Source organism: Populus trichocarpa, chromosome 1, assembly GCF_000002775.5.
Source record: "Populus trichocarpa isolate Nisqually-1 chromosome 1, P.trichocarpa_v4.1, whole genome shotgun sequence".
NCBI classification, from domain to species: domain Eukaryota; kingdom Viridiplantae; phylum Streptophyta; class Magnoliopsida; order Malpighiales; family Salicaceae; genus Populus; species Populus trichocarpa.
In genome coordinates this window covers 10,010,215-10,030,316 of record NC_037285.2, presented here as the reverse complement: position 1 = coordinate 10,030,316, position 20,102 = coordinate 10,010,215, and the positions used below count along the sequence as shown (strand labels likewise).

At 32.3% G+C, this 20,102-nt stretch overlaps 3 protein-coding genes across 6 annotated transcripts; all 3 read left to right on the top strand.

The window, feature by feature from the left end:
• Positions 1–2,688: 2,688 nt before the first annotated feature.
• LOC18093976 (L-lactate dehydrogenase B) lies at positions 2,689–4,999 on the top strand. 3 transcript variants are annotated; one of them, XM_024593819.2, is made up of 3 exons: positions 2,689–3,360; positions 4,062–4,506; positions 4,698–4,999. In XM_024593819.2, exons 1-2 carry the CDS (start codon positions 2,752–2,754, stop codon positions 4,503–4,505), a joined length of 1,053 nt encoding a protein of 350 aa, XP_024449587.1. In that variant the 5' UTR covers positions 2,689–2,751; the 3' UTR covers position 4,506; positions 4,698–4,999. The 3 variants fall into 3 exon arrangements, with proteins under 3 accessions (XP_024449587.1, XP_006368199.1, XP_024449586.1); XM_006368137.3 differs by having other exon boundaries at positions 2,690–3,360; positions 4,837–4,999; XM_024593818.2 differs by having other exon boundaries at positions 2,690–3,360; positions 4,062–4,543.
• A 2,878-nt stretch (positions 5,000–7,877) lies between these two features.
• On the top strand, positions 7,878–11,546 carry LOC18093975 (NADH dehydrogenase [ubiquinone] 1 beta subcomplex subunit 8, mitochondrial). Of its 2 annotated transcripts, none has more exons than XM_024594235.2 (4): positions 7,878–8,156; positions 8,242–8,328; positions 8,420–8,515; positions 9,277–9,536. In XM_024594235.2, exons 1-4 carry the CDS (start codon positions 8,019–8,021, stop codon positions 9,310–9,312), a joined length of 357 nt encoding a protein of 118 aa, XP_024450003.1. In that variant the 5' UTR covers positions 7,878–8,018; the 3' UTR covers positions 9,313–9,536. The 2 variants fall into 2 exon arrangements, with proteins under 2 accessions (XP_024450003.1, XP_024449996.1); XM_024594228.2 differs by lacking the exon at positions 9,277–9,536 and adding an exon at positions 11,213–11,546 and having other exon boundaries at positions 7,879–8,156.
• A 2,579-nt stretch (positions 11,547–14,125) lies between these two features.
• On the top strand, positions 14,126–15,843 carry LOC18093974 (extensin). Its single transcript, XM_024595155.2, has one exon. The coding sequence runs from the start codon at positions 14,709–14,711 to the stop codon at positions 15,588–15,590; it is 882 nt and encodes a 293-aa protein (XP_024450923.2). The 5' UTR covers positions 14,126–14,708; the 3' UTR covers positions 15,591–15,843.
• Positions 15,844–20,102: the final 4,259 nt, after the last annotated feature.

Sequence of the window (20,102 nt, the reverse complement as noted above, 5' to 3'; positions counted from 1 at the left end):
CATTTTCCTATTAAAATTAATTTCATTTATAGTATTTAAATTGCATTCAATACGTTAAAATCATGTATTTAAAAGAGATATATTTTCATTGAATTTATTTTATTTTATTTTATTTTTTACAATACCATATCTTTTATTGTATTCATTCAAAAATCTCTTAATTTTTAATTTTTTTCAAATACCATAACCCTCTTTTTTTCTGCATCTAATTCCTCTCTACTATTATCATCTTAAATAATCCATTAAATCAAAATTAAATACCTCATGAAAATAATGTTTTATTGTGATACATATTTACTCTTGATAATAAAGAGAAGAGTGATACAAAAAAAGATGGGTATTTTGAAAACAAAAAACTAATTTTAAACATCCATCTCTCCTATTTATTTCTAATTTATTTTTATATAATTTTCTAATCAAGGATAGTGATGTTATCCTTGATGGTTGACATCAAGTGTGATAATTGACTCTCTTTTTTAAAAGTATAAGGTATTATTTTAATTATGTCAATTAATTTAATTGTTTCATTATCAAGAATCTTTCTTAAGTCGTGTTTGGTTTTAAATTAAAAAAGGTTGTCTTGAGAGTACCTTTCCTTTTATGTGTCATGCTATTTTGTTTGAGCTTTCCTCCACTTATTTTCGCTAGTTTCAAACGACATTTCTGTTATGTATCATGCTATTTTGTTTTATTGTTTTTTTTTTTTTTCTAACTTAGACTGCAATATTTTTGTGTTGTCGAGAACTTATTGCTTCATTTATCTTTTATGTTATTTTATGTCAACCTTCCCACTTTCTATTTTGTTTTTTTTTTACTCTTGCCTAAACAACACTTCTTTAATCCCATCGTTGTATAATATAAAATAATTTTTTATTAATACTTCCTAAATTTTTTATTCATTCATACTTTCTATATCACATTTAAAGTTGGCATGGCTATTAATTATGATTTAAATGCAGTTTAATTCTCAAGGTTATCTTAAAAATATGTTAAGTGATCAGATTTTGAGTTTGTTCTTTAATAATCATGAGTTTAAGTCTTATTAGGACCACTGAAAACTTACATGGTTATTAATTTCAAAACTTGTGGAATTAGTCGAGGTACATGTAAGATGACCCGAATAATCACATTAATAATAATTAAAAAAAATTAAATGCAGTTTGTTTTTTATATTATCATTTTGTATTAAAATCAAAGAGTTGCAATATAAAAAGTTTCATGGATATACTAAATTTTAGATATTAATGACTCCACAAATATTGTTTCAAGATTTCAACGTTAATAATAGAAAGCTTAGCTTGTCTTTAATGATTAATTACTTTGTTTTAATTATATTATTCGAATAATACTTCTTTTTCTCTCTCCTGTTTTATCCCAAATGTATTTTAATTTTTTTAATGCGAGGATATTCTCAAATTAACTTTTAAATATTAAAATTGTATAATTTTCTATTTACATATTTCAATGTAATTCCATGCATTAATATAAATTATGTTTTGCAACCTGTTATAGCATAGGAACTATTGTCAATAACTATATAATTTTATGGTTAGAAATAAGTTATCATATAAGGAAATAGAAAATTCTTAAAGTCAAGATAAAACACACCACGCAAGATTGCTATACATGCCTCATTTATAGTTTTTGAGCATTGGTAATGTCGATTAATTAATAGTTGGTATAGCTCTAGGCTTGTTAATTTGAAAATTATGTTTGGTGTTTCTTATTTCTTGTATAGAATTGTATTGAAGTTATCGATGATATGTATGTGCGTGCTTGTATATTTACAGAAAATTAAATACTATTTACTAAAAGAAAAGATGTGCCGACACAAAATATAATAGCGACAAGTAATTTTAACATGTAATTTATATTTGTTTGGGCTGGATGGAAAGGTAGTGCATATAATACAAAATTTTATCACCATCCCAATCTTCTTCCCAAGGATTTTTTAAACGATGTAGTTTTATGTTCACAAACTCATGAAAACTAAAGGCCTTCACGTATGAATTATGTTCGTGATAAGATTACTACATGTTTAATGTAACTATAAAAGTAGATACAATGCATCATTAATGCAATGCACATTAATGTAAATGCAAAATAATAAATTAACGCGTGTCCTTTTTTGTTAGTTTATTAATAATGTTAATTTTAACCACAGTTGTAACTAAACACCTTTTATATGCTTTTTTTTAGGTTCTAATTCTAACCAAACACATATTTTAATTAAACCAATCCCAATTAAAAATATTTTTTTAAAATCATTTTTTTTTTCAAATTACATTCATGAAAGTTACCACAATATAAAAAAAAAACTCTAACATGCTTGGGAGCTCCTCATAATACAAAAGGTGTATTTACCGCAAATTTAAGATCCCACGGATCTTATGAAAGACTGAGAGAATGTTTGAAAGTGTGGTAAAAATTGTGTTTCAAAGTATTTTTTGTTAAAAAATATATTGAAATAATATATATATATATATATATATATATATATATATATATTGAAAACATTATTCTTATAATTAACACATTAAAACAATTTTAAAAAAATAAAATTTAATAAAATGCCGTTTGGAAGCGTTCTAAACGGCCTCTGACTGTTCCCATAAACATCCCTCCATGACCCGCGCTGCACGCCTCGTCCCTCGCCTACCAACTTTCCCACCTTAAATACTCTCATCTCTCCTCCCTAAAAACAAACCATCTAAAAAAAAAGTAAGGAACTCTCATCTCTCACTTTCCACTATGCAAAAGAGCGCTTCAGCTTCTTCATTAGGCCCAGGAGGCCTAGACCTGTCTCAGATCTTCTTCAAACCAATCCAAAACACATCTCCGCCATCACCCACCAAACGCCACACCAAAATTTCTGTTATTGGTACCGGCAATGTAGGCATGGCAATAGCCCAAACAATTTTGACGCAAGACTTAGCTGACGAGCTTGCCCTTGTTGATGCCATACCTGACAAGCTCCGCGGAGAAATGCTTGATCTCCAACATGCTGCAGCTTTTTTACCCCGCACCAAAATTCTTGCATCCACTGATTACTCTGTCACTGTTGGATCTGATCTTTGTATTGTTACTGCTGGGGCTCGACAGATTGCCGGGGAGTCGAGGTTGAATTTGTTGCAGAGGAATGTTGCAATGTTTCAGGGGATTATACCTCCACTTGCTCAGTATTCTCCTGACACGATCTTGATGATTGTGTCGAATCCTGTTGATGTGTTGACTTATGTGGCCTGGAAGTTGTCGGGGTTTCCTTCGAATCGGGTTATTGGATCTGGTACCAATTTGGATAGCTCCAGGTTTCGGTTCTTGATTGCTGATCATCTTGATGTCAACGCCCAGGATGTACAGGTGAGGACATCGATTGATCTTGTTTGTTATTTTTTTTTTTGAGTAGTTATGCAAAATCACAATTTATCCCACTGCATTTTTTTCGAGCATATGTTCAATTTGATTTCATGTCACTTTGTTTGAAGCTTTGGTGCGGGAAAGCTGGCAGATAATACATTGAAATTGAATTCTACAGAAAAGAAAAAAAAATTACAGAATTTCAGTTATGCTCTGTAGAATTTAGAGAAGAGATAGAAGAACAGTAGATATTTTCTTCATTAGTTTGTGTTGTTGCAGAGTGTTTTTAAGGTAGAAGAAGTGCACAACAGATGCCAAGAATCGTGCAGGGAAGTTACAATACAGATTTTGAGAGATTTGATGTAGCTAAACTTTAGGAATCAATCTTCCCTTAAACAATCTCGCAAACAATTATCTCTAGCTGAACATTAGGAATCAGTGATTGTAATTTTCTGATGATATTCTGCAATCTTGTTGTCCTGCTGATATGCTTGATGATTCACGTTTCCATTTCCATCATTTACATGCTTGTGCAAAGTATTTCTGTACATTTTGATTAAAAGAAGAAGAAGAAGGAAGTCTCATGAGCAAATCATGTGGTCAAAATTGAAAATTGACTTTCGCTATCTGCGTTTGAATTTTTTAATTGTTAACATTTCTTTATAGGAAAAAATATTTCTGAATCTTTACTTTTTCTTTGGTAGGCTTACATTGTTGGTGAGCACGGGGATAGTTCTGTGGCATTGTGGTCTAGCATAAGTGTAGGAGGAGTGCCCGTATTGAGCTTCTTAGAGAAGCAGCAAATACCCTATGAGAAGGATGCACTGGAGAAAATCCACAAAGCAGTTGTAGAGAGTGCATATGAAGTGATTAGTCTCAAGGGCTACACATCTTGGGCAATTGGGTACTCAGCTGCTAACTTGGCTCGGTCCATTCTCAGAGACCAGAGGAAAATCCACCCTGTTTCCGTTCTTGCAAATGGGTTTTATGGCATTGGCGATGGGGACGTGTTCTTGAGCTTGCCTGCACAGCTAGGTAGAGGAGGGGTTTTGGGGGTGACCAATGTGCATTTGACGGATGAGGAGGCACAAAGGCTCAGGAACTCTGCTAAGACCATCTCGGAGGTGCAAAGCCAGTTGGGACTTTGAGGTCAGTGGACATTTGTTCTATTCGTTGCGCTTTGTAGGTAGTATCTTGGCTTGTTTTCACTCGTAACTTTTATGTTTCCAGTTTTCATTCAGTGTTGTCATTTGTCAGTATAGATACATTTTTGGGAAATGTTTCCCATCCATAACGAACTAAAAATGGCTTTGTTTTGCTGTTGCAACAATTATGTGGAGTGATTGCGATGGTGATATTCGTCCTGTCACTCTTGCAAGAAGAACTTGGACTGTGGGAATTTATGTTGCAAAAGCACGCTGGCTTTAAGACATACTTAGCCAACTGTACTGATTGGAACTCTTTTTGGAAAATCTGCAGCATTCATTTCAAACAAGCCTGGTTAGAGCATCTAGAAGGAGAGATGTTATTTAGAAGATTCAAATCTGTAATATAGCTTTATGAATGGGGGTGTGTGTGTTTTGTGTTTGTTTAGAAGAGACAATTATATTTTAATATATTTGATAAGTAATTATTTTAACAACTCGATATGATTTAGTTGGCTACAGGTTTAAAAACAACTCGAAATATAAATATAATATTTAAGGATGAAATGGAAAAAAATTCAATTAAAAAAATAACAAAAAAACATGGCTTGACAGGTTTAAAGACAACTCGGAATATAAATATGATATTTAATGATGAAATGGAAAAAAATTCAATTAAAAAAATAATAAAAAAACAATTCGAGAGAAAACCTGAATGAATTAGCTAAACTCATGATATAAGTTATAAGATTAAAATAATTTTATAAAAAATAAATTAAAGAAGTATAATTTTTTATAAAATCAAAGAAAAAAAACTAGTAAAAAAAAATTATTACAATGAATATTGTTTTGCAAGGTTTTAGTAATTTTACAAGATATGTAGAAATAATATATTTATAAAAGAAATAATATTTTAACATTTTATTTAGCATTTTTCTTCGAGCATGTTAAACGAAAAGCTAAATTATTTTTTTTTTAGTTTTTATTTAGCACATTGGAGATGCCTTTACAATGGCAATTCCCCTCAAAGAGCCATTGCTGTTACATTAAAATGTAATAAAATACTTAGATTAGATTACTCGCTGTAGCCAATTCATGGTAACTTAATTTTTATTTGTTTATAACTTTTTATGCCCAAATTAATAATCAATTTTTAAAAAATTTGTTAAAGAAAAAAATTCAAGAAAAGAGAATTGAAGTGTAAAGGAAAAATCTTATAATCAATCTCAAATTCACTAGAAAAAATTTAGTCCATCTACTTTTATTTTTTTTACTTTGCAATCCTTTTAATTTTTGAAATTTTAATTTAAATTTAAAAGTTTGCTTTCTTAACATTTCAATTTCGAGTTTAAAAGAAAAAAGAGGAAGTCGCTTAAAAATAATAAAAAAGAGAAAAAGTTGATAAATAGATACTTTTCAACCACTAAATATATATTTCTTTGTGTCAACAAGTTCTATTTAATAAGAGGCATTAAATGATTATGATTTTTTTTTTCTTCTAAAAACATGTCTGGAAAAATAGATCAAGTTTCATTTAGATTTTTTTATTCGGTTGATTTTCATTTTTTTAGTGATTTTAAAGTATTTTTGGGTTGATAAATTATTTATGGAATTTCTTATGGTGTATTGGATCAAAACGGCTTATAATCTAGGTTTTAGGGTTCAAAAACTTGGACCTTGATTTTCTATTAACCGGAGGTGACCAAAAAATATAACAATAAACGACTTGTTGCTTGCTTAAAAAAATAAAAACAAATGATGTCTCGGCTGCTCTCGAGAAAAAAAACATGTGCGGGCTTACGCTTCAAAGCCTAATGCTTTTTTTTATTAAGGCCTAGGCCATTAGTGTATGGTTTTTTTTTTTTGTTTTTTTTTCAATCTATTTTCACTAATTGTTTCTATCCATTTAGCTTTGTTTTTTTTTTTAAAAAAAAATGATTGATTCTTTTATATTTTTAATTGCATAATATTTTGAAGAGGTTAATTTGATTTGTCTTGAATCTTTTTCCTTGTATATTTTGTATAGATTAGGTGTTTTTGTATACATTTTTTTATATAAAAAATAATTTGTTATTAGGAATAAGAATTAGCCGCGAAGATAAAATAAATAAACACTTAAAATAAAAAAATATAATGGATATAAAACATTTGCAAGTACATTTATATTTTATTTCTACTATAAAAATTAACTTTTTATTTTAATATTTAATTAATTTTAGCAAATTTATCTGCTCATAAATTCCTTAATTTATTTTATAAATCATAAATAACGTATCTTCGCTCTTTGATTAAAAAACATTATATTAATAATAAAATTTTATAATTTGTTTTTTTTACTCTATAAAATTATTATGGTTTAAAACAAACATCCCAATATTAGATTATTATTCACTTTTTTGAGTATTTTTTTATTATATAAATAATAAATAATTTCACCATAAAAAATGCATGAAAATCTTGATCCCACCCTTGTTGCAGCAGAGACCAGTTATCTGATAACGCACGACAACCGCAGTTAAGCGAAGGGGATGTCAAGACTCGAGACCAAGTCCAAAATCCAAAACAGGACAACTGACCTTTGGTATCTCATGATTGGTGGTCAAAAATTGGAACACCGCGGCTTCTTGGAATTTGGAATTATAAATCAACTCAGGGATAGTTTGGTTTTTTTTTCCCTTTCAAATTGCAGTCTAGATAGTTAGTGATTTGGAGCTTCTCAAGCTCCTAAGAGAGTATGGTGGATCATGTTCCAAATCTTATTCTTGGTTTTGAATGATTTGGATTAAGTGAAAAAATAATAATTAACAGTCAAAATGTTTTTATTTTTATGATGCATTAAATTCAATTATTTAATTTGAATTTAATGATTTATATTAATGAATATAACAATCAATATTATATTTGAAAGCGTAGTTACAAAACTCTACTCGGTTTGTGAATTAATCTGTTGATCCATGAAACTAAAACCTAGTCAATGTTATTTTAGAGTGTTTTTTTTTAATATTATTACTTGGATTAATCGAGTTAATATTAAATCTATAACTTCAATTTTAGATCGATCAATCTTGAGTTTTGTAACTAAATAGCTCGATAGTACAGTTAGTTTAAGAGTTTGAGTGTGTTTTCATTGTGCTTTTTAAAAAATATATAAAATTTTTTGTATTAAATTATTTTTTAATGTTTTTTTATTTTAATATATTTATATAAAAACTTTAAAAATAAAAAAAATATTATTTTAATATATTAACAATCACTGTTAAAATACCAAATAATCCAGAAAATAGTGAAGCTTACCAAGCTACTGGGCTCCGAGCCCAAAACATTACACCGCACATGTCTGAAACGCTATCGTTTAATAGACTGTCGTAAGCAGAAACAACTTCTTTCGAATTGCTGAAATTCGTCAATTCACAAACACTCGGGAAAATCACCAGATAGGTAGTGAAGATTGGCTGACAACAACAATAGTACTTCAGGAAGTAGAAGAAGGAAGATCGAGCTAAATCTAAAGCCGAAATGGCAGGTAGATTGAGCAACGTGGCTTCACGGATCATGGGAGGAAACGGCGTCGTTAGCCGCTCTGTCGCCTCCTCTCTTCGCCTCCGTTCCGGCATGGGCCTCCCCGTCGGCAAACACATCGTCCCCGATAAACCCGTTAGTATATATTAACTATTTTCAATTTTTTACAAAAAAAATCAAATCCATAAAGAAAATTCATTTGGGGTTTTTATTCTTTCAGATTTCCGTGAATGATGAGCTGACGTGGGACAATGGGACTGCGTTTCCAGAACCTTGCATAGATCGAATCGCCGATACTGTTGGAAAGGTAACCAGTGACTATTGATTTTATTATTATAACTTGTAAATATCAATTTATTGATTTTCCTTTTCCTTTTGGGATTCTTTGATGGTAATAGTATGAGGCCTTGGCTTGGTTATGTGGAGGTTTGGGATTTTTCGCGAGTCTCGGGTTGTTAGTTGTGTGGAATGATAAAGCTTCTACGATTCCATTTGTAAGTTAAATAACTCATATTTTGGTTATTAGACCCCCCTCCCCCCTCTATCCTTTCATTCGGATTTAAATATTTGATTTGCTTACTTGAATGGAATCGATATTTGTTGGTATTTTGGTATCAATTGGTGAATGTGTTTTTGTTGGTGTGTTTAATTAAGTGGAGAAATAAATTTCCTTTCGAGTCATAACCGATATTCACACTTAATATTATCAAGTTAAGCTGTCAACCTTGTATAATCAATTTAATTTCATGGTACTTAGCTGTAGTGCAAACATTAGTTAAAGAGACAAAACCTTGATCTCTTTGGAAGTGAATTTCAACCTGACTAAATTACAAGTTAGGACATGATATAGTTCTGAACTTATGCTTTCAGTAATGATGCAATATAAATGGCTGATTCCTCTGATTAACGCGACACTATCTTGCAAAGTAAATGACCATCAAATGAGGGGGGTTGAATTTAAGACCTGCTTGGTTATAGAGCTCTGATTTCTGTCCTAATTCTGTGATTGAAATGTTACTCTAGTGTTCTAGAAAGAAAATTGCACATGTCAGGATAGTCATGAATGTTTAAAATGTTAATAAGATTTAGCTTTGGTATTTGAAAGGAATTGGTATCTGTTGCACTTTTGATATCAGTCTAGGAAACTAGTTCTTGTTATTGAGTTTTGTGATGTGAAAATACGTTGTCTTTTGAGTTGAAAAATGCTGTATGATGACATCTACTTCAATTCAACTTTGTTTTGATGCCATGGTAGAGGACATGTCGGTGGTTCTTAGAAGCTCCTGGATGAAGATTTATCAACTTCATGAGGTCATTTTGTTTCAATCAACCCTTTCCTAGTGTATTGCTTTTGGTGAAAGTGGGGAAAGCAGATGTGCTTTCATAAATGACGGCATTTCCATTGTTACATTGGATAAGAGCTATTAGATATGTGCTTAAGAAGTTGGTATTCATGTCAAAACTATTATTAAGTTAAGCTCTTGAACTAGTAATAACCATCGAGTTTCTATAATACTCAGCTTCAGTGCAAAAAATATTGAAAAAGATAAAACCTTTGTCTTTCTGGAAGCAAAATTTGAGCTGACTAGATTACAAGTTAGGACAAAACATGATACTGAACTTAGGATTCAGATGATGACGCAATAGCAAACAACTGATTCCTCTGATTACTCATATGACCTTGCAAAAATTAGTGATGGGAGTTGATTTCTTATAACTTTAGGAAGAAAACTCTTGAGTGAGAATGTGATGTCCATGCTCCAAATCTAAAGCCTCACACTTGACAGAGAACCATAGTTTTCCTTTGATGCATCTGTCTTGGGTTTGTCCTTTATCCAATTATAGCCACAGCAGATTACTGCTCAGCTCAGCTTAACTCAACTAAGTCACAGGGGATGAAGGAGTTTAATTTTGAAGTGTGCTACATTTGAACACAGCGAATCTATTTCCTGTTCAGTGCTCAATCACTCCTCCACTTTAGGACAAGTTTTCAATTATCTTTCAAAATTCTGCAGTTTTATACTGATCTGAATTTCCTATGTCTTTAAGTATGGGATACATTAGAACTTGTAAACTTGCAGGAACTGCTTATTCTAACAACTGCTAGTCATTGATAGAGTTTATATACCCTTTCATATTCATAGTGCTTGATGATACTTGAGTCTGTCTTGTGCTTTTCCTTAGGGAAGCCTGATGTTTGTTTGTTGTCACTGATTCCAAAAGCAAAGGTTTTCCTTTCGAGCCAGTTGATATGCCTCTGTATATATGAAAATTATCCAGTCATTAATATCACACCCTATGTTTGTTGGAGAAAAAAGTGGAGCTTTCAGGCAAAAAATGCCTATCCTGCTAGGAATTGTGAATCTAAACTGCCACCACATCACATGATATAGGTTCTCTGAGGTGAGATTCATCTCAAAACTTGATTAGAGTATTTGAATATCACTGGTACCGATATACTTAGACTGGGTAATTCAAGCCCATGTATTAGAGTGGAAATTCAACCTGATCATCTCCTTAGAAAGCTAAACCAATTTCCTGATATGTTTTCCCAAATGTACAGTCCTTGAGAATTATAGGGAAAGGCTGGAAAAATTTTTGTGGGAAGCATCCTGTTCCCTTGAATTTTCTTTTGCATTGGCATTATGCAAAATCTAATTATTCTTGAGAGATACCAATTGCAAGTTTAAAGATATTGATCAAGCATAAAAGTGTTTGCAGCAGAATTTTGAAGGTCCTATCCATTTTAAGAGTATTTCATTTTGGCAGTCTGATGTCTTTTATCTTGTCTATCATTAGTGGAGCTATGTAATTTATGGTAATTTTTGGGCACTTCAATAATGATTCTGCATTCATAGTGTATGATGATGTTATGCTTCTGCCTTGTGAATAACCTTGTTATGTTTTGTCAAATATCACTTTATCTCATCAGCTGCATGTGTTTTCTTGTTATAACTTCTTGTTTCATCTTCATATTTTGTTCTATATAGAGTATTTTATGCTTAACATTTTAGGCATCCTCTTTTAATGCAATTGTGCTGCTTCTGTGCACTTTAAACATTTTTCTTATTCAGCACTTTACGTTTCTGATGCTTGGGCGTGCACACACTCAACATTTTTCCTGTTCCACATTTAACATTTCTTATGCTGACAACAGCATTTTTCTTTTCTTTTTTTATTCTTTTGATAAGGCACCGAAGGTGTATCCATATGACAACCTGAAGGTGGAGCTTGGTGGAGAACCGTAGGGTTGATCTAGGAGTGGTTGTATTCCTTCTTGCTCTTTCTCATGGCTGTCCTCTTTTGTTCATCATTTTGCCTTTGTGAATTGTGATGGTTAGAAATAATGGCTGTGGCTGAAATTAACATCAAACAAACAGACTTTTAAGTTTCTCAAAGCTGGTTCTCAAACAAGATGGTGTTCCTTTTTTCAGATTCCTTTTTTATGTTTCTGCCAGTAAATTGGATTATTTAAAATAAGGGTGACCATCTCAGCTCTAAGCATGTGGTTTGCGGTTTTTGTAATCTCTAACCTCTTGTTTTATTCCTTATCCCTTGATTATATCGTGGATAATTTTTTGTCGAGCTTCGATTTATTTTTTCGAGAATAAACTATCTCCACTGAGTTCCCCATAGACACGAAACTTGTAGAGTTACTGATGGCAGGACTTTGGCCACCAATGAGCTTTCTCTTTGCTCTTCTTTTTGCCTGACTCTCTCTCTTCTTTCGTAAAAGTCAAGGATTGAAATATAAAACAGAGGGTTGGATAGAGAAAAACATTTCCGTGTTTTTGAAACATTTTGGTGGGTTTTTTTGGGTTGATAAATGAGTTTTTGGAGGTTCTAAAAATGTTAATTATGTGTTTTTAAATAAAAATGAGTTGAAAAAAAAAAGAATTTTTTTTTTTTAAATCAAACCTGAAATTCTAGCCACTATGGTGTGTGGTCGAGGCATGTGGGTTTAGGCTAGAAGGCCTTTGCACACCTGAGCCTGGAATTTTTTCCCCTTGAATTGTTGACGGCTTGGATTTGTTCTCTCTTGAATTGTTTTGCTTTTATTTTTTTTAGGGTTTTTAAATTTATTGTTTTTTATTTCATTTTTAAATTAAGTTTTCTTTTGGTGATATATAAGAGAAAATGTAAATATATAAAGAAGAAGTTTAAAACAATTTCTTAAAAACAATATTTCATTAGATATTTGAATTGCGAAACAAGATTTATTTTTATTTCTTAAAGAAAAACCAGCTATAATAAACTACACATACGGATATCAAGTTTCCCTTGGTAATTTCACATGATTATATATATATATATATATATATATATATATATATATATATATATATATATATTTTGATGATTGTAGGCGGTAGATTTGCGGATTAGATGATTGAATTCATAGTTTTTAGGATACAAGGGTCTGTTTGGTTTTTGGTTGTCTTAGAGGTGTTTTTGATTGGAGTTTTAGCTTCTTTTAAATATGTGATTCAAAGTCATTTTCCACCACCAATGTTCAAGTCACCGCCGCCACCATCAATGATCAAGTCACTGCGGCCACCACCTCCCTCTATCACTACCAAAAGGCACTTGCCCTAGAGATGATCTACCTTGAACTTTCAATCGCCCTGTCTGGTAATAAATAAGATATCTGCAGTAATGCATGCATTTATGGTTCAGACATTAACTTCCATCCCAAAGACCATTGACTTGCTATGCACTTCACATGCTTCAGCAACTGCAAGCATATGCCAGCTCCTCTGTTTGGTCACAACCTAGCTTAATGCATTGATCAGTACTGTTGATTTAACAAAACAAATTGACTGTACTAATTTGCTTCTTCAGAGATTAATCCTTCTCCCTGTTTTAATTTTGTCTATGTCGGGGAAGATTAAAGGATAGTTTTTAAGGCTTGAAGTGTTTATTTATTTTTTTTTAATTTTAAATTAAGTTTTCTTCTGGTGACTATATTTATCTATCATATTTTGATAAAAACAAAATTTATATTTTTCTTTTGGTGACATATGAGAGAAAATGTAAATATATAAAGAAGAAGTTTAAAACAATTTTTTTTTTAAAAAAACTATTTAATTAGATATTTGAATTGCGAAAAAAAACTAGCTAATATATATGTTCAACCAAATTTATATATATTTTATAAGAGAGGTGATTTTATATTTATATCAATGTTCGCTAAAAGTCCCTACTTCTCCCTTTTACTCTCCGATGCCTGTTTGCCTTGGTAATTTCACATGATTATATTATTTTTGATGATTGAATTCATAGTTATAAAATGTGGGCATGTTTGTATAATATCACTTCTATTTATGATTCTTTTATTATAATATTCCCTTTGTTTTATATTATAGCTTCCATAATATATAGATTCTTTGTAAAATCGTTTTATCACTGGATTTTATTTTGTCAAATATTATATATACAGCAACAAAACAGCAATATTCCCAACCAATCCTTTACTATTAATTTATAAAAGTCGAATTTGATCCCATTTCTTTTAGAATTAGTTTTCATGCTTGCAAAATGTGTTTTCAGTTGCGGTAATCGAAACATCGATAAAATAGCTCTCAGTTTTTTTTTTTTTTTTTTTAATAGTTTAGTGTTAATGCATTTTTGTCTACACTTCTGATAACTCATTAACTTGACTAACCTTGGGTTCCAGAGATCCATACATAACAAAAAGAAGGTCAAAAACAGATTGCAAAGCTTGCATGCATGGAAGATCTGGGCAGCTTAGATCCATGCATGAAATCTTTCCTGACCAGCCATATTACTCTCGCGGTCTTAGGGATTTAGATCTGGGCAGCGACAGTACTGTGGATGCTATTATGGCGAGGACAAATAAAATATGTACCTTTTCTTTTCTCATGTCTCCCTAGGTTGTATACCATTCTCGTGACCAGATTTGACTTCATTTTTTAAATTTCTCATTTTATATTTCGGTGATTGCAACTTGAATTTCATTATTTATTCAATTTTTTATTTGGCTATTTTAATTTTATATTACGAGAAACAAGTTAGTCGAATTAATTTAGGTTATCTTAAGTTAATTTAAGTTTTTTTTATAATTAATTTTTTTAACATTTTATCATTTTGCATTACATTATAAATCCATGAGCTTTGCAACTTTTCGCTTTTTTTATGGGGTTATTCATGGTATGGTTTTTTTAATATTTTTTTATTTAGTTTTGGTTTTTTTCGTTAGGTTTTTTAAAAAATTATTTTTATCTCAATCTCATATCACAAACATTAAGTTAACCGAGCTAATCTGAGTTAAAATTTCTTTTTTGATATGTTTTTTGAAAATTATCTTCTATTTATTTTCGTGACTTTGCATTGGATTATTTGGCATAGAACTTTACATTTCGAACTCTGAGCTGATTGTTCTGATACTAAAATTAACTATGAACTACCACAAAGAGACGGAAAAAAGAGCATGGAAAGTCAACTAGAAAATATTCGATCCAGATTTATTACCTCCAATTTTCCCGGCTGCATGCATGCTTATGGTTCACGTCTAAGGATTTTTAAAAGCCAACTGGTGCTTATTCTCCACCTATAAAACGCCTGACCAGCCACTTCTCTATTTCGTACCACCGCCTCTCACATTCTTTCTTAAACCTCGATCACGGTCCTTATAGTATCTCTAAAACATTCTACAGTTTTAGATATATGGCTTCAGGAGCACTAGCCTCCAATGCCCTTCTCCTCTCCCTCTACATCTTATTTTTGGCTTTGCTGAGCTCCGCTGAGTATTGCCCACCATCACCACCCAAGGTCAAGTCACCGCCTCCACCACCACCCAAGGCCAAGTCACCACCTCCACCACCCAAGGTCAAGTCACCACCTCCACCACCACCCAAGGTCAAGTCACCTCCACCACCCAAGGTCAAGTCACCACCTCCACCACCCAAGGTCAAGTCACCACCTCCACCACCACCCAAGGTCAAGTCACCTCCACCACCCAAGGTCAAGTCACCACCTCCACCACCCAAGGTCAAGTCACCTCCACCACCCAAGGTCAAGTCACCACCTCCACCCAAGGTCAAGTCACCACCCCCACCACCCAAGGTCAAGTCACCACCCCCACCGCCACCAATGGTCATGTCACCACCACCACCAATTGTCAAGTCACCACCGCCACCAATGGTCATGTCACCGCCACCACCAATTGTCAAGTCACCGCCACCACCAATGGCCAAGTCACCACCACCACCAATTGACAATTCACCGCCACCACCACCAATGTTCAAGTCACCACCACCACCACCTCCATCACTACCAAAAGGCACTTGCCCTAGAGATACCTTGAAGTTGCAAGCATGCGCAAATGTGCTGAATTTGTTGAAAATCTTTGTTGGTGAAAAAGAAAAGGCCAAATGCTGCAGCCTCATTGATGGTCTTGTTGATCTTGATGCTGCTGTTTGCCTTTGCACTCGAATCAAAGTTGATCTCCTGGGCCTTATTAAGTTAGACGTTCCTGTTGCCGTGGAGTTGTTGCTCAACGAATGCGATAGGAAGGTCGCGGAAGATTTCAAGTGTCCGCCCTCCTAAGTCCTTCAGTTTAATAAATTGCCGCGTATAATTTAGCTTTCCTTGCTATCTATCCCCACCTCATTTTATTGTTCTTTGGACTTTAGTAGCAAGGCTTTTGCTGGCTCGTGCCTTAAACATTGTTATGTCAAAAACGCTGTAATTTGCGATTAGTGTAGTGACTAGCTTGAAAGGCTCCTTTTGCCCTTTCTTCCTAGCTCGTAATCTATTTCTAATATTATGCTGCAATAATACGAAGTTTGATTTATGTTCTCGCGCGTTTTCTTTTTTCTTTTAGTAAGCTGACATATGCCCTTCGTGCGTGTGAGTTCTACCATTCACTAGGGCCGGGGTGACATCGGTAGGTAAATTGTCATTGACTTACCACTGTTGCATTTATGCCCTTGCATTTAACGTGGAATATCAGATTACTAACTGGGATAAGATCAGAGAGGTTCTGATTTTATGAATTATGCCACAATGGAGCATGGGCCGCATGCATGCAGTCAAAATTATGCACAAGCAAACCATATCTCATACGTGTATGCAGTTGTTTGGGGTGGTGGTTATTCTAGCTAATCTCACTCTGCAATATTGTGATTGAAAGTCGTGAAATACTTCAGAAAAGAATTGAGTTTTTTCAAGCCCGCGGATTGGTGCTGCAAAATACTTGTAAACACATGAAACATTCTGATATTTAAGTTAGTAAGATGTAAGAACAGAAAAATAATATGCGTTAAATAAAAATAGCAGGAAAATATAAATGAAATTGTATGTTTTAGGAAATCTTGAGTGATCGTTCGTAGTTTTAAAAATTATTTGGTGTTTATTTGTAGTTTTATTAGAAGTTAAATGGTTGTTGATGGTTCATGAAATTGTTGGGTGGTTAATGATGATTCTTAGAATTGTTGGGAGATTGATGATCATGTATAAGATTGCATGACCAAGCCTTTAATGGTTGTGTATGGCGCCCAAGACTTATATGACCTTCTTATCCTTACATGTGACTAGGGTATTTATATACCATATTCTTGAATTTACTATATGAAGAAGGAAATAATTTTCCTAGAAAATTATGTCATCGCATGTTGGGCCAAACTTGCCATTGGAAGAGATATTGATGACAATATTTTCATAGAAAGTTGAGAGTTGGTATGCTATGCACATCATTAATTGGTAAAGATATTGGCAATTACAATATTAGGACATAACCATTGATTAGAAAAGCGGTGTATGCATTGCATTGAACAAATTATATGCATGGAAAGTTTATGTGCACGACTCATAAAAACTTGAAAAAATGCATAAAGATGTGTGCCAGGATAAGATTAGAAAAAACAAGGTGAGTTGGGGTCCGAAATTCCAGGTTTCTAGCCATTGGGTAAGCTCATACGACCTCAAACAATCAGTATGGCTGGCATGTACGTGCAATCTTTTTTTTTTTAATATAATTTTTCTAATCATCACAAACCTTATCTTTAACTTTAATGATATTAAATGTAATTGGTCTTAATGAAATTATCATTTAATAATTAACTTCAAATTTACTAAAATTTGTGACCTAGTATACATACTTGTGTTTTTATTTAGAAGTAGGATAAATACTTGTTTAAACTATAAAGTAATTTATTTTGCTTTGCTTTCTATAAGGTTATCTTGGTCTCATGAACCAAGTTATGAGTTTGCGGGTTAACCTGGGTAGACTCAGGTCATTTTAAGGTGTCCTTTTTTTAGATTGAGTTTTTTTTTTAATTTCATCATTCAACAATGAGTTTATTGAGAATTGATTTTTATAATTTATTTCAATTTTATTTCTATAGAGTTATCTTAGTCTCATGATCTAAATTAGAGGTTTGGCAAGCTAACCCATATTGAATCAGGTCTTCATGGTTTACTTTCTAAGAGGATAGTCTGATCTCATAACCCGATTAATAGGTGTGGCGTGTTAACCTGACTTGACTCGGGTTATTTTTTGTGTTTTTTTTAATTGAATTTTTTTTTCAATTTCATCATTCAATATTGAGTTGGTAATAAATTAAACTTCATAATTTATTTTGATTTACTTTCTCTGAAGTTATCTTATGACCCGAGTTTTAGGTTTGACAAATTAACTCGGATTGAATCAAATTGTTTTTTTGGGTCTTTTTCTAAATTAATTTTTGTTTTACAATTTCATCCTTCAACACTGGATTGATTAAGGATTGAGCTTCAAAATTTATTTTAATTTGCTTTATTTAGGGTTATCATGGTCTCATCACTCAGGTCATAGATTTGACAAGTCAACTCGGGTTGACTCAGGTTGATCAAATATTTTTCTGTATCAATATTTTTTTTTAAAATGTCATCTTGAATTTGTTTTAGTCAAACTACGATTTTATCGGCCACTCAGGTTGTCTTTAGACCTACCAAGTCAATCAGGTCACATTAAGTTAATCCCTGTATGATTTACATTTTTTCTACTATAAAAACATTAGTAATGGTTGAATATTTTTTACATTAAAAAAAAACTGGATCCAACTTGCAGCATAGCGCAAGCCAACAATCTAGTATTTGATGAAAGAGCATGTATTGTATAGTTTATCATAACAAAACCATTCTATTTAAATTATATATCCAATATTAAACAGGAGAACATATAAGTTTAGATAAAAGCATGTCTTGACAAACTTGAAATCAAAACTAAAAACATATAAAGATTCTAGCATGCATACAAAACATTTATTTAAAGAAGCATAAGATATAGAAATACAATTCTAGTATGCATATTAATATGTTTTAATTAAAATAAAAAAAGATACTTGTTGAAACATTTTAAAATAACAAAGCTTTTGTTGTTATCAATGATAAATTCTTTATTCTTAATGCTTTATTTTAAAATAACAAAGTTTGCTGGTAAAAAAACAAGAAGAAAGAGAAGTACACGGTAACTGTAGGTTGCATTGACTTGCAAAATCAAATTTGGTTCGACTTATCAATAAATGCTTTCGAAGTTGTTTGTTGTGTTTTATCTTATTATTTTAGTACATTTTAAAAGTATATTTGATAAGAAAGAACATTAAATTAATTATTTTTCAGTGTTTTTCAAATCAAAAGTGTTTTTTATTAAATAATAAATCGTGGTCACCAAAAAGTAGAATATTCAAACTTGCAAATATCAGATCCTGACTGATGTGCAGAGGATTCTTTTAATCACCGCTATAGACATGAGAACGAGAAACTTTGACGAGTTAGATATGCGAAAGATTATTGTATGTGGGAGACAACTAATCAATACAGGAAAATTATAGCAACAGTGAAAGATACTTGAATAAAGTCTTCCAAGAGGGAGGTTGAGCCAAATTAGTCACCTCCATTTTTCCCGGCTTCATGGTTCACGCTGAGGATTTTAATAGCCAACTTGTGCCCTTCTCCTCCCCTTGAATCTCGTCCTCTTCACTTCGGTGAGATCTACCTATACCTATAATTGCCGCAAGGATGGCCTAGAGTTGAAAGCATGTGCAAATGTGCTGGGTTCGGTGAGGCTTGGGATTTGATCTCCACGAACATATCCTTCCTGTAGCCTAGTTGAAAATCTTGTCAATCTTGAAGCTGCTGCTTGTCTCTGCACTGTCATCAAAGCTAGCGTCTTCGACTTTATAAAACTAAACATTCCCGTTTCTATGCGTTTACTCCTCTGCGACTGCCACATGAAACCTCCAGATAGATTCTCGTGAAGAAGAGCGGAAGATAACAAGTTTATTATAAATTAAAATCTTTAAAAATCAATAACATCATAACTTAACTACAGGAGACACTCAAAATATTTCATGTTATTCAAGCTAAAATACAAGCTTTGTATTTATATTAGTGCTAGTCTTTGTTAAAATACTAGCTACACAGCTCTATTTATATTAATATTTGATCTAAACCCAATAAAAATATAAAATTCCTAAATTAAATAAGAAAAAATAAAATTTATAAACTAAAAAAAGAAATATAAACTCAATTAAACTAATCGGTTTCCTCGAATTAGACAGAATTCATTTTCAAGTTTAAATTGTTCTCACCTCAATCTTGTGGATATCTAATCAAGGCTCTCCAATCTTTTTTCTTTCTTCATTTTAGGTGTATTATAGTTCTATATTTCAACTCTAGTCCCTTTATATTACATTTTACATTAGAAATATCATTATTTCTTTCTCATTAGCTTCTAAAATAATGAATTGCAATCCTCAAACATGTTTCATCAACATGTATTGCATCCATACTTTAGCGGGGTGCGCGCAACGCGACATCGTTTGGTGACGGTAGAGGCTTTTGTCGTGCCTCTTGTGTGAGATGTGGTGTTGGAAAGGTTTTTTGATTTAATCATAAAATTATGATTAATGTTGAGGAGTCGCCACCTAGTATATGGTCATTAGGAACCTATAGTCTGCGAGAGTCTGGGTAGGGGACTGATTGTGCAAGGGGAAGACGCATCACCCCCATTACACCCTACCTAAGGTAAGCTGCATTGTTGTTTGATTGTTTTCTAGATCGAGTTTTTATTCGTTG

Bases quoted from the DNA above. Each gene is read 5' to 3' on its own strand.
- LOC18093976 (XM_024593819.2), top strand. From the start codon at position 2,752: ATGCAAAAGAGCGCTTCAGCTTCTTCATTAGGCCCAGGAGGCCTAGAC. The intron at 3,361-4,061 runs GTGAGGACATCG...TTTCTTTGGTAG, and splicing joins TCAACGCCCAGGATGTACAG to GCTTACATTGTTGGTGAGCA.
- LOC18093975 (XM_024594228.2), top strand. From the start codon at position 8,019: ATGGCAGGTAGATTGAGCAACGTGGCTTCACGGATCATGGGAGGAAAC. The intron at 8,157-8,241 runs GTTAGTATATAT...TTATTCTTTCAG, and splicing joins ACATCGTCCCCGATAAACCC to ATTTCCGTGAATGATGAGCT. The intron at 8,329-8,419 runs GTAACCAGTGAC...TGATGGTAATAG, and splicing joins TCGCCGATACTGTTGGAAAG to TATGAGGCCTTGGCTTGGTT.
- LOC18093974 (XM_024595155.2), top strand. From the start codon at position 14,709: ATGGCTTCAGGAGCACTAGCCTCCAATGCCCTTCTCCTCTCCCTCTAC.